Raw genomic sequence first — 13840 nt, forward strand, 5'->3', positions numbered from 1 at the left:
GTAGTCGTAGTAGTAGTCACGTCTCAGAAAAGTTTTGGCATTTTCGGCTGGACCGTAAAAGATTGTATGAATCAATGACAAGCAGTGTTTTTCTTACAAGAGTAACCGTTAACACTTTAATTTATTCATCAAAACCTTCACAAGCAGTGTTTTTCTTACAAGAGTAACCGTTAACACTTTAATTTATTCATCAAAACCTTCACAATTATCACACCAAACAAATAAATAATCATAGATTTGATTGTATATATATAGACCGAAAAATATAAGCAAATAAGCAATCGGGTTGTTGCTCTCAGGAGGCATAATAAGCAGAAGGGAATCCTTTGTATGAATCAGCGAATGCAGCTAAATTCCCTGGACGCGAGAAAACCACCTGCATTGTATTGTATTGAAAGATTCAGAATCTCACTGTTTATAGCAAGAAATTAATGAAGCATGCCTATATTTATGGTGTAATGTTAATGTTATTACCTGGTAGTTTCCAAGGGTAAGAGTCTTGAAACCAGCTGCGCAATAATCGAAATAATACTCCCATGTCCTTATGAATTGATCATCAAATCCAAGAGCAATGATTGGTCTGCACAGATAAAAAGTGTTTTTTTTTTTTGTGTGGAAATGTGAGGAAACAGAGTGAAGTTAGAAGAAAAAACAGGGGAAAGATTTTCAATATTTTTATCTTACTTTTGTCTCTCCAAGAAGTTCTTCCTCCACAATCTCAATGTTTTGTAGTAATGAATTCCAATGTTCTCAACATGTTCAATGCTGTATTTATATTCAGTGTTAGAAGGAGTCAACGAAGAGATAAGAAAATATTTTGGGTGAAGAACAACTTACCATAGCCTAGAAGAAGAGGCCATAGCTGAAGTGACTCTTGCCAAAGAAGGAAGACATCCACCAGGGAATATGTATTCTTTTATGAAATCTGAACTTAGTCTATACTCATTGTAACGCTCTTCGGGTATCGATATGAACTGTTATATGTGGTCAAAACGTTATAAAAACATTTAAATGGTTGTGCAAAAAGTTGAGGAAAGGATGTCTTAAAAGAGAAGAAGCTAGGTATTATTACCTGCAAGACTATTAGGCCATCTTGTGCAAGTGCAGCTTCACATCGACTGAAAAACATTTCCATGAACTCATGTCCAACCGCTTCTAGCATCTCACTGATATATCAAAAAAAAAATTATTTCATAAGATAGATTCATTATAGAGTTATGGTAAGAGGAAGAGAGAGAAACAAGGGCTTTACCAAGATATGATTCTGTCATATTTCTGAGTATCAGAGAGTTGGCGATAATCACATAGCTCAAACTTAATCCGATCCTGGTGATTCAGAGGTTATATTGTTAGTCATAGCCTTGAAGATATAAAACAAGATCCAGAGATGGATATTATGCAAACCTCAAGTCCAGCTTCTTTCACTTTTTCTTCTGCATATTTAAGCTGTTCAATAGATAGTGTAATTCCAGTGTATTTGCATCCAGTTCTTCTCACAACTTCTATGGCCAAAGTTCCCCATCCACATCCAATCTCCAAAACCTCATGATTCTTCTCTATTCGCGCCTGAAAATGTCCCGCTCTGGTTATTCAAGAACATATATTTATAAATCAAGAAAATGCTTTTCAAGATGTTACCTTCTCAATCAGAAGAGATATTTTTCTCATCTGAGCAGTTTTTAGATCCTCATCATCTGACTATAACATGATAGTGATGAAAGGTACGGTAAAGTCAGAATCATCTTAAAATAAGAGAAACCAATGAAAAGTAAGTCCCCTGGGAGTTCTTTTAATGATTACCTTGAATACTGCAGAGGAGTAAGTCATGGTATCATCCAAGAAGAGACCAAAAAGCTCGTTACTCTGTTAATTAAGCCAAAAGGTAATTTGATGATAAACCCAAAAGACAGATGAAATGTTTCTATTTAAAAAGACATGGAGATTCAAGCCACATACAAGGTCATAGTGACGAGAAATGTTCCTGCGAGCTTGTGTTAAAGTGTTTTGCCTAGAAACATGCTTTAGAAAATATTTCGCAGATGCTACACCAGCTGTTAGAAACATGGGTGTCCACCATCCCCTGTGAGATCAAAAACACAAATCAAAGATTAGAGACAGAGCTTTTAGCCCAATCCTAAATCCTTAATGCAAATATTTTAAAGCTTTTAACCTTTTCTTGGCAAGATTTGATTTTGTTGAGCTCAGATCTCTGTTAGCAATGAGAATCTGTACAAATTTCATCAAGAAGTTAAAACATCACTGAATAGCACGAGCGAGACAAGAAAGAACAAGAGTAGACTCGGTATCTAAGCGTCTACAAGTATATTATTTACCATAATCAGATTCACAAGTCCTGAGTCTTTGTCAACAAAAGAAAAATCTCCATTGATATAAGCATCTGCGAGTCCTAAATCTGCTTGTGTCATAACCTGAGAAACAAGAATCAAGAATCAGGTTCTTGAGCTGTAGAAAGCTATTCAAACTTTCTCATTGTCTTAGATATATATATATATATATATATATATATATATATTACGTACCTTCCAGTAGAACTGAGGACTGTGAATTTTGAGGACAGATTTCAAAGAACAAGTAGAATCTTTTCCACCAAATGTGAACATTGTTCCTCCTTCTTCTAGTATTCTGTTCAGTTCATAGCGGTAAGTATTAATGTAAAAATGGAGGAACATAATGTTATTCTAAACTAAGTGAGCCTCACGTGACAGAGCCTGTTGATATGAACTGTCCCATGAATCTAGTAACGAAAAGCCGAGCTCCTGATTCTGTCAAAGAAGGGACCATATGTCGCGGATTGTTCAAAAGAGCGGCCTCTTTCCCCAACAACCCTCTTGCAGCAGCCATACCAGCCTGAAGATAGTTTTAATGAGTTATTACAAAATTCAAATGTGTAGTAAGCATTCATTATGTAGAATTCGATCATTACCTTTAGTCCGTCTTCATGAAAACCGTAACCTGAGAGGCAGATTCAGCAAAGGATATAAGAAAAGAGAAAACCTGGAAAGAGAACTCATTGCTTTAGGTTTTTAAGAATCTAGGGTTTACCCTGGTATGCACCACAGAACCACATGTTACGTTTTCCCTGAATCTTGTGAAGCTCCTGTGAAGCTGTCCAAGCTGCAACAGATGGCACAGGGTGACCGGTGGTCCATTTGAGCAACGTCTTCTTTGGGGTCTGGTCTGGATTAAGTGTCACGAAGAATGGTTCGCGGTCCTCCCCAAGGTTCTACATAGGACAATACACAATCAGATTTAGCTTAACGCTTCTTGCTTCTTGTAAAACCAATGTTAAAAAGTCTGTGGATTGTGTCTTATACCTGAAGTATATTGAGCCAGTATGTTACACATACTTTCTTTTCCGTGCTTCCTAAGAAATTCCATGCGCTCCATGCTGCTCGGTTGCGAGGCATCAAATCAGTGTCGTGATGGAGATATATATCGCTGAAATCAAGGAGGACAAGTTAATGAATCGCTTAAGCTTTTCGATCAAAGAGAATAAACAAATGTGTGGATTTTGAAACCTGTAAACGTATCGGAAAGCACCAAGAATCCTAGTTTCATCATATGTCACTTGTTCGCCAAGCAATCTAAGAGCATCTGGAGCGTGCATAGCCATTATGCACCTATCGAATTCTTCTTGAGACCCATCTCCACTTGTTACAGTGACACAACCATCCTCTGATGTCAAAACAGATTTTATGTCGCAGCTTGTTCTGATCTTGCATCCTAGTCGCTCCAATTCTGCCCTAACCTGAAACGTAGGTAACACGTGAGGCTCAAATGCAAAATATTCGCACAACACAAGCTTGGTTTAGTTTATAACCTTTGCAACATAACTCTGAGAACGTCCTGCGACGGTTAGCCACTGTGGCCTCCCAAAGATCTGGAAAAAACAACGAAATAATCAAGCAAGGAAACACTGAGAAAATTGTGTAAAAAAAGAAAAAAATTAGAGAGGATTAATGAACCTGAAGAAGATGGTGGTTGCAGCAAAACGAAAGAACAGAGTAAGCAGAGAAGCTTAAGACACCATCTGATGGACATGACCATATTGAACCACATATCGGAACCTAAACTCCACAGACATAGATACTGAGGTTACTTCTTGTCCAAGAAAACATCAAATAACATTTTCACTGATCAATTAAAGAAATTGCCCTTACCAAGTAAGCTTTCTGAAACAGCTCAGAGTATCCACGGGAGTTGAGGAACTCTCCTAAGGTTTCGTTTCGACTAATATCAGGATTAGACTCGAGCTCTTCGATGTATTTTAAAACGTCTTCTTTAAATTTAACGATTTCTCTGATCATCTGCCAAAAATAAGGATTCAAAGCGTTCTTCTTCTGAGCAAATAAGCCTGAGACACCATTGCGGCTTCCCCATTCACAACCTTTGCCATTGTCAAGGCTTACTGCAAAAGACATGTCTGAAACCTCCATGTCTACTCCAAGTTTCTCGAAGAAGTCCATCATGTTTGGATATGTAACCTATGAACATATATATGATCAATATCCAGAAGTTCAAGCTAGGAATAATTTAGAAACAATCTTTAATATGAATTTCAAAGATTTTGATATGTTATTACATTATTTTCATTACATTTTTAGACTAATTTTGTGTAATATATGAATCATTTGTGTATACAATTCAAGGCGTCATATAACTATTTGTGTACCATCACTGATTAACTATAATTAGTTTATTTAAGAGCTATGGAGAAATTGTGGACGTTAAATTGCTAACAATGAATAAGTTATATTTCGAAGTTCGAATGATCTCACATGATAATTTGTTCTTTTTTTTCTACAATAATGAGTTGTTCTATCATTTTCATTTCATATTCAAAACAATCATAGTATAAGAACGACAAAAACATCTAATCAATAAAAATTGCTATTGGTCTTTATTTGAATATACCTTGTTGATCTGATCGTAGGAAAAAACCTGATTCTTAAATAATATGTTTGACTTAATTAAAGAAATACCATGCTAAAACTTGTTGGTCAAATAAAAATATTCCAATTGCTAAACTTGGACAGATATATAAAGGAAATTTTGTCTTTGTTTTGAATACAAAGTATCTATATTTATTCTAAAGGTTCAGAAAGGCGAAAGCACAATAGATAGATTCTGGCAAAAAGCCAAAAAGAAAGTAAAACACAATTTTTTGTTAAAATAATATTTACATAAAAAAAACACAACACAAGGTATGGTCCATCTGTAGTAGACAGTGGACACATAAAGGCAAATGCCTCAATTATCATCACATTTTTCACGGAAATAGAAAATATAGGAAATATACAGTATATAACTTTATAATTAAAAAAAAAATAAACTTGTCAGAAAAGAAAAGTAAATACAATATTGAGCGATCGACAGAAAAATAAAAATAAAAAATTGAGCGAAAGGGTAAGGGATACGTACACGATTAAAGACCATGAAACCAAGGTCCAAGTCAACGCCATCAAAACGCACCGTTTTAGCATGACCTCCTAATGACTCTTCTTTCTCGTACAATACAACTTCTTCGACTCCTTGATTAGCAAGAACGTAGGCACTTCCTAATCCACTTATCCCACTTCCTATCACCGCCACTTTCATTTTTTTTTCCTTTATTTTTATTGACAAAACAAAATCTTCTTTATTAGTGAAATTTATCCTCCTGCATTGTAGAAAATAAGTTACATTGACCTATGTATATATATTCGGATTGGATTTCTCAACGGATTATGCGAAAAACGAGTTTATACTCCTGCATTTCGTACATAATTTAAAAAGAAACAATAAATCTTCTTTTGACCTACTTAATGTAATTTAGATATTTTGCATTAAAGACGAGAACAATGTGGTAGACTCGAATTTATTAGTGGCCCTTCTTCTTCTTCTACAATCTCATAAAACTAAAGAAAACAAAACAAAATTTGGTTTTTATTTATTTATTGTGGAATCTATAATATTTTTTTTTTCATTAAAGACGGCAACAATGGTAGACTCGAATCTATTATCTGTAGTGACTCTTCTTATACCTTCTCATATATATATATATATATATATTTTTTTTTTTTCGAAATCTACTCATATATGTATAACCAGAGACACCAATGGATAAATCTGTTATCAAAAAAGAGAAATGTAGTTAGTAATTGTACCTTTTACTGTACTTGGAACACAGTGGATCTGGAAAATGGAAATGGATTCAGAGTTCGCTTGAATGAGTCTTTAGATTAGATACGAAGATTTCCGGATTTCATGGAATTCTGAAACTGAAATTGATGGGGTTTTGTTTTTCTCTTCTCTTCTGAATAATGTTTAGAAAAAATGGGATTAATACGAAAAACCAAAGACGAGATTGAAAGTGATAAAAAATGGAGTGATATTGAAGAATTTAGGAGTAAGTGACTGTTATTGGATGAGTTGAAAAGGAAACACTTGTGCCAAGGAGATAAGCCAGCCACATTGTGTTTTGTGCTTATATGGCAAATCCCTATATATAGCCCACAAGTTTAGGCCCTGTTTGGCTCATTGTCAAATACTCAGCGTCTGCGTTTCTGAAATTGTCCCGTTTCCTATTCTTTTTTTTTTTAAATGTAAATCATTTATTCCATTTTCTAAGCTAATTTTCGCAGATGCTTCATGCTGAAGAATATCAATTCCTATTGGACCTAAGAATATCAATTCCTATTGGACTTTTTATCTTCCACTATTACTATTTTATGCGACTTTTTATCAAATTTTTTTGTTGTCAATTCTAATCCCTTTATGACATTTTCAGTTTGATTTATTATATTGATGATAAAATGATTTGATCCAATCCCATTCCCAATATGATTTCAATTTTTAAATCCGCTACACTTCAGATATATTTATCTCTGTCATTTTTTTTTGTTATCATCATCATAAATAGCCACGAAAAATGAAGAGTATACCACCTATCTCTTTCTTTACACTTGACATCTTGACATAATGTTTTTCTTTGTTTATTTTCCAATATTTTCTAATTATCGATCAATTTTTTTTCCAGAGTTTGATTTTCGATCAAGTTCTATAGTCTAAAATATTTATTTGAACATAAGAGACTAAAAGAGTCTACAGAAAATAACCATAGTGGTGTATATATGTATATATATATGTATATATATATAATTTCCATTTTTTAAAATGAAAAATTCGTTATAGCCAAATCTAAGTAAATTTTCCATATAGATAGGATTAGTCCATATTGGACATACTGTTATGTGTTAATCAAACGACCAAAACAAGTAACATTAATTTATTTTATTTTAAATACATTACGTACATTGTTGATTTTCTGTCTTTTATATATCATGCTATATGTATAATTTGAAAACAAAATGTAGACTTTTAAAAGAGGAAAAATTAAGATCTGAGAAGAATAAGAAATGTAAACTTAAAAAGTAAACAAATGTTAATTGCTTTTATAATGTTAATTGAATTAGCATTTGTCCCCTTAATGTTTTCTAAATAAAATGTATCCCCTTAATGTTTAATTTAAATTTCATCCAATTATACCCTTTAATTTCGAATTAATAAATTAATTCATTTTTTAAATAATATTTATTAATACAAAAAATACAAGTTGAAAAGAGTTTCTACTAAAAGCATTGAAAAAACCTACTAAACCCCGATACTATCTTTTCACCGTGTCTCCATCTTCTTCTCCGATTACAGTCATCGAAAAAGCAATTTCATGTAACTAACCTAGATCGTTTTCTTCATCAGCTACAAAAATCTATTTCTTATATGTCTCTGATTTCATGAACCACAAGTGACAAAGATATATAGCATGTTTAAAGCAGAAGATATGTAAACTTAGAGAAAATCTGCTTGATCAATGTGAAAGAAGAAGAAGGGAACGATGACACCCAAAAAAAATGTCAAAAACAGCTAAAAACGTGGAAAAATAAAAAATAAAATAAAAGATTTTCAAAATTTTTTAGATCTGGGAGTTAACTAATTTTTCTAGATTTTCTCAGATTTTGGTAGAAGATGTATTCTACGTTAATATAGAATGAAGACAATATGTAGAATAACCGTTCTACAATAACATAGAACATGGTCTAACAGGTAGAAGATGTATTCTACCAACATGTAGAATATAATTTATCCAGTAGAACTTGTAATCTACCGTAATGTATAATATAGGTAATATATAGAATACGTTTTCCACCAATCGGTAGAATATATAGAAACCTATAGAAAACGACTTCTATAGGCTGGTAGAATATGTGAAGAACCATAGCAATGAGATTTTACGTGGACGTAAAACATAGAACACATAGAGCATGCATTCTATCAAGCGTAGAACGAATTTTAAAAATATTTTAAAAATATTTTCTTTCCATAAATAATATCCAAAAATATTTTTTAATTCATTTTTAGGTATTTTCAGAAAATTTAAAATATTTCGAATTTATTTCTAATTATAACTGCAATAACTGATAAAAAAGGGTAACTATGTCAAAAAGTGAAAAAAATAGTAAACATTAAAGAGACAAATGTTAATTCAATTGACATTATAAAAGCAATTCTCCCAAACAAAAATCTATTTTACATCAACATAATAACAACAATTTGAAATTAGGTAAGGTAGCTTTTTGTTTCGTTGCAAAATTTAAAAATATAGATGATGATATGTTATCCGATTGATTAAATTGGTGTTATGTGCTTATATATAAGTGAATGCGTCCAACTGTATATAATTAAAGTTTGGTAAAAATATATAATAAACTTTTTCTGTCTAAAGGTATTTTTAATAATTTTGTTTTGAAAATTATGGTAATATTCAAGATGTTATGATATCAACATTAAAAAAAAAAATTGATCATTCTGGTGTAATTCTTTTTATTTTTACATCGTAAACAGATAAATTAAGAATTACAAAATTAAGAGAAAAAGTTGTATGAAACAGACTAACACTTCGAGATATCACGTCAATTCATCATAGCTCGTGTTTTTTTTTTTAAAGAAAATCATAGCTCGTGTTTTTCTTTTGAGAAAGAGGAGCTTTAAAATATGTAGGAAAACAACACAACTGATTTTCTAAATATGTTAGTAAAGACTAAAGACATAGTATATTTGCGTGACTGTGCCCATTTACACTAAAAACATGTATATATATGTATATATTTATGTTAGCAGTGGTGGATCTAGAAAAAAATTTAGTCAAGGATAATTTTTTTTATCACTAAATTCAAAATATTTTAATTAAATTTACTTAAATTATTTTAAAAAATAAAAAACAGAAAGAGGTACATGACCCGTTAAGACATTTACTACGTCCACCCCTGCATGTTGGTAACTTGGTTTGATTGGATGCAGTTTTTTTTATTGATTAATTTATGCGTGGTACGTATATGGAACACCTAACTGAAACTTTAAAAATTAAAAGAAGGGGCAATTGCATGGACCATATAGTCATAGACGCATTTTGAAAGACGTGGACTTATAGTAGAACCCATATTCATCCAACGGATTATATATTTCCACATGACCTAATCTCTCAAATAATATTGCAAATCATATTTAAGATTTTGATCCAACTCCAGGAACCTTTTTGTTTTCTTTCTCAACTAACCCCTTTCAGTCTTTGTTTTTCTTTTTTCCTTTTCTTGTCAACAACCCTTCCAGTCTTGTAATAATACTTTTTATATGTATAGTCTTTTATTTATATATATACAGCACAGTCATTGACGAAATAAATAAAATACATTCAACCGGCCATTTTGTATAAACAGACGCACATTGTATGAAATGACACAGATATTTCATATTTCTAAGCAATCCTAGGCTCATAGCACTAAAAAAACATCATAATGCATCATTTATTTTATTTATTTGTATTCTTTATAATTGATGCAAAAGAATTTTACATCATTTAAGAAAATGATTCTGAAATTGATGATGTAAATATTTTATATCAACTCATTAATAACTGATGTAAACTTTTTAAATATTTGCATCAATTATTCTAATTGATGTCAATATGTTCAATTGTTTTAAATGATGTCAATATTACAAGTCCAAATACTTTTGCATTAAAATTTAATCATATTTTTAGTTTGAAAATGAAGATTAAATCACTTAAAAAAAAGAAAATAGAATGATGCATTTATATATAAGATTTATAAGTTTTTTATATTTAAATTAAATTGGAATATTATTCTAAAATAAATATATATTTATATTTCATCTTCTTCTAATTTGGTCATTTTCTTCCAATCAGTATATGTTGCCAGATCTATAAGATTTAGGTGTGAATAATAAGAATAATGCAAAAAACTGACTGATTATGTGAAAAAATTGGTTTGTGGCCGCGAAAAAGAGTTGCAGAACTCGAAAAACCTAGATAGAAAACGAAACCAAAATTACAATTATGCCCTTTTAAAAACAAACCAAAATTGGAAGCATAATGGTTCGAATCCACGTACTTTGAGCAACAAGTGGTTCTGTTTCCACCAGACCACAAGAGTTTGTTAACGTTGTATGCGTTAATAAAGTAATTTATATACTATCAAGACCGTTAACAAAAGTGGCCAATAGTTAAAGTTGACAAACCATGACAGGTAAATGCAAAAATAACTGATTTTTCAAACTTATACAAATGCAAGAACAATAACAAATAAAAATAATAGAAAGGAAGTAGACTTCTAAACTTCTTTAGAAGTCTGCAAAAATAGTTAAATCAAACAAGAAAATTCATTACTTTGTAATTATAACACATAACAACGTCAAACTCATATAGATGCAACACAAAAAAACAAATAAACATGTCAAAACGAGAAAATCATTTTTACAAGTAACAAATATTTCAAAAATGAATTTTTTAGAAAAATAATTAGGCAGACTTCTTATGCAGTCTGCTGTGATATGCTAATACGTAACAGCAGACTTCATCTACAGACTTCTTTAGAAGTCTGCTTAGATGTGCTAATTACCTTTCAAACCAAAAAAATTCATAACTTTATAATTATAACACATAAACAAACCAAACTCATACATGTGCAAGAATCATACATAAAATACATTTAAAATTTAAAATTAAAAAAAGACATTACAAATAATTTATAAATTGCATTTTAAAAAATACAGACATCCGTTCAAAATCCGCCGGGGAAATTTCACGTTGAAGTCTTCTAAAAAGAAAAAGTTATTTTTGCATTTGACCAAATATTTGACTTTTCGTAGTAGACTTCTTTTTGCAGTCTGCGAGAAGAAAAAGTTATTTTTACAATTGACTAAAAGTTTGACTTTTAAAGCAGACTTCTTAAGAAGTCTGCTGACGAGTAAAAGAAGTCTGCTATAGTAAAGAAGTCTGTTTATGAAGTCTACTCTACAAAAGAAGTCTACTCAATGTTATTTTTGCAATTGACCAAAATGCTGATTTTCGAAGCAGACTTCTAAAGAAGTCTGCGCATAGCAGACTTCTTTAAGAGTCTGCTTGTAGGTCAGATTTGCATTTGACCGAATTTTAATTAAATAAATAGCAGACTGAAAAAGAAGTCTGCTTTCGCGAAACAGAGCTAAATGTTAAAGAAAATGAAGTAGATGTTTACCTACTTCCAATTTAAACTCAATTAACTTTGACAAACACCCAGAATTTTGTATAGCACCGATAACAAACTAGCTAAGTCGTTATTATGCAAGAATCTCCAAAAATAGATGGTTTATGAAATTGGAATTATAAAAATGAGCATGAAAGAGTTTTTTAGATGAAATTGGAGAGAAATTTGTAGGTAAAATAAAGTTATAAGCGACACAATAAGCATTTAGAGCTTCAAAATTGGTTGGACAAACATTTAGAGCTTCAAAACTGGTTGGTAATGGTGGTTGGCAAAATTGAAGAAGATGACATTTTCGTAAATAAATGATATATTTTAGGATGGTTGTGTCTTTTTAGTATTTTTAAGAAAAAAAAAATTAAAAACATAATGGCATTTTTTTGAATATATGTGGTTGTAAGGAGATAGTAGGGAGAAAGTGACATTTATTAAAGAGGGAGAAAAAAAAGTTATTTTTGCATTTGACTTCAAATTGTGGGTTATTTTTGAAAGTACCCCTTTTTTAATTGATACAAAATTTGTATTGTTTTATTCAAGTGATGCTAATATATACATCAATTATTTAATGATATAAAATTTTGTTTTGTATCAATATTGTTTAAGTGATGTGATTTAAAATAAATTAGCATCAGTTTTATGCAATGGATGCCATATAAACTAATAATAACATCAATTATATTAACTGATGTTAATACTGTATAATTTGTGTCACTTGTTAATAAATGAATCTAATTAGTATCAATTACTTTTCTGATACAACTTATTTGATGCTATCTACACTTTTTTTTTTGTAGTGTATCAACGGCGAAGTGATTGGCGGGATCAGTCTGCTCTTAGCTTAGTTTCCACTTTCCTATTAGAGATAGTTTAGAGAATAAGATGTATATTTTGCGAATTAAATATTATGGGCCATGAAAACCCGATTATGATGTGAAGTCCATGAAACTCAAAAGAAGAATTTTGCTAAATTACTTACTATTTTTTTCTTTGTTGACACCATTATTGATGGATACTTAACTATATCATGAAAACTGGTCAATGATAAGAGCATATTTAAGAACGAGTTTTTCTTTAAACCATATAAACAAATTAGATTTTGAAAACAATGAAACTGTAGATGTAGTTACCACTACAAAATGTTGGCCCAAAAATACAATTATTAGGCTAAGGAGGCTTTGAAATGCTCAGTGCTAACCAGGATCAAGCCTTTTCCAATTCTCATGCCACCGTATTTGAGGCTGCTTCTTTAATCCTATAATCCGTAGCATCACCTAACTAACATCGAAGAGCCATTCTTTCGTCTGATCGTGAAGTCAAGAAAATGTCATTCTTTCACCATGTGGCACAAAGTCGTGCATTCCAAAATGCCGTTAAAAGATAGGAATCAGACATGGACATCGTAATCACTGACCTTATTGGTTACAACCTACGATTTTGAAGAGATCATTATTGGTTATATCAAGACATGTTGACTGTTGGTTTATGGTCAGTTTGCGGTCGTGATTTGGCAGATATCAAACCGGTTTAATTAAATTGGTAGTCATGAGAAATTATTTCTTCTAACTTCTCTAAACGAACACATCTGATTCTACATATTGTCTCTCCACATTAAGTATATAAGATATTGAAGAGAGAAGAAAAGGTATATTTATAACAGTTGGTGATTGTTGTTAAGCAAGTCTCTGCATTAATATATAAGATATTGAGAAGAAATGGTATATTTATAACAGTTGGTGATTGTTGTTAAGCAAAAAGAATACAATGGTGAGAGAAAATATTTTAGAAAGAAAGTTTGGAGAAATCAATTGAAAAAACATTTGAACAGTGATAAGTGGTTGATTTCTATTTGTGATATTTTTTCCGATCTCTGCATCCATTTTCAGATTATATCTAGTCATATTTATCTCTAAATCATGCTATGTATGTGTTTAGTATTCACATCCGTTTCCACATAAAACTCTAACATTGACAAATATTGGGCCACTACAAAAACAAAGATGGTTGCTCCAATCACAGATATTTAAATTAAATATGCCCATTTCTTGATGCATGTTTTACAAACAAACCACTCGAACTAGACGATTTTACAATGGATTTGTACAAACTGTGGTTAATAATTGGGAAACAGTTTACAATTGTTGTGCAATGGCAAACAGTGTTCTCTCAAAACTGCTGAATCATGTTGCAGCAATGGGAAAACTTGGCTATCAACCTTGGAAGATCAGAAAAAATTAAGTTTTGTG

The 13840-nt window shown here is 31.3% G+C and overlaps 1 protein-coding gene across 2 annotated transcripts; it reads right to left on the reverse strand.

Annotated features, from left to right (window-relative positions):
- Positions 1 to 103: 103 nt before the first annotated feature.
- Positions 104 to 6465, reverse strand: LOC18025301. 2 transcript variants are annotated; one of them, XM_006405958.2, is made up of 23 exons: positions 6168 to 6465; positions 5443 to 5628; positions 4182 to 4505; positions 3987 to 4088; positions 3842 to 3901; positions 3540 to 3769; positions 3336 to 3459; positions 3064 to 3244; positions 2945 to 2973; positions 2720 to 2868; positions 2541 to 2643; positions 2334 to 2429; positions 2171 to 2226; positions 1957 to 2080; positions 1801 to 1863; positions 1639 to 1698; positions 1405 to 1566; positions 1253 to 1326; positions 1073 to 1166; positions 838 to 974; positions 685 to 765; positions 475 to 580; positions 104 to 376 (listed from the first exon to the last, which is right to left on the reverse strand). In XM_006405958.2, the coding sequence occupies exons 2-23, from the start codon at positions 5617 to 5619 to the stop codon at positions 296 to 298; spliced, it is 2613 nt and encodes an 870-aa protein (XP_006406021.1). In that variant the 5' UTR covers positions 5620 to 5628; positions 6168 to 6465; the 3' UTR covers positions 104 to 295. The 2 variants fall into 2 exon arrangements, with proteins under 2 accessions (XP_006406021.1, XP_024015659.1); XM_024159891.1 differs by having other exon boundaries at positions 5443 to 5680.
- Between the last annotated feature and the right edge of the window lie 7375 nt (positions 6466 to 13840).

Source organism: Eutrema salsugineum, unplaced genomic scaffold (genome assembly GCF_000478725.1).
Source record: "Eutrema salsugineum unplaced genomic scaffold, Eutsalg1_0 scaffold_13, whole genome shotgun sequence".
Lineage (NCBI taxonomy): Eukaryota > Viridiplantae > Streptophyta > Magnoliopsida > Brassicales > Brassicaceae > Eutrema > Eutrema salsugineum.

Bases quoted from the DNA above. Each gene is read 5' to 3' on its own strand.
- LOC18025301 (XM_006405958.2), bottom strand. From the start codon at position 5,619: ATGAAAGTGGCGGTGATAGGAAGTGGGATAAGTGGATTAGGAAGTGCC. The intron at 1,167-1,252 runs GTAAAGCCCTTG...TTGATATATCAG, and splicing joins TATGACAGAATCATATCTTG to TGAGATGCTAGAAGCGGTTG. The intron at 975-1,072 runs GTAATAATACCT...CACATATAACAG, and splicing joins ATGGCCTAATAGTCTTGCAG to TTCATATCGATACCCGAAGA.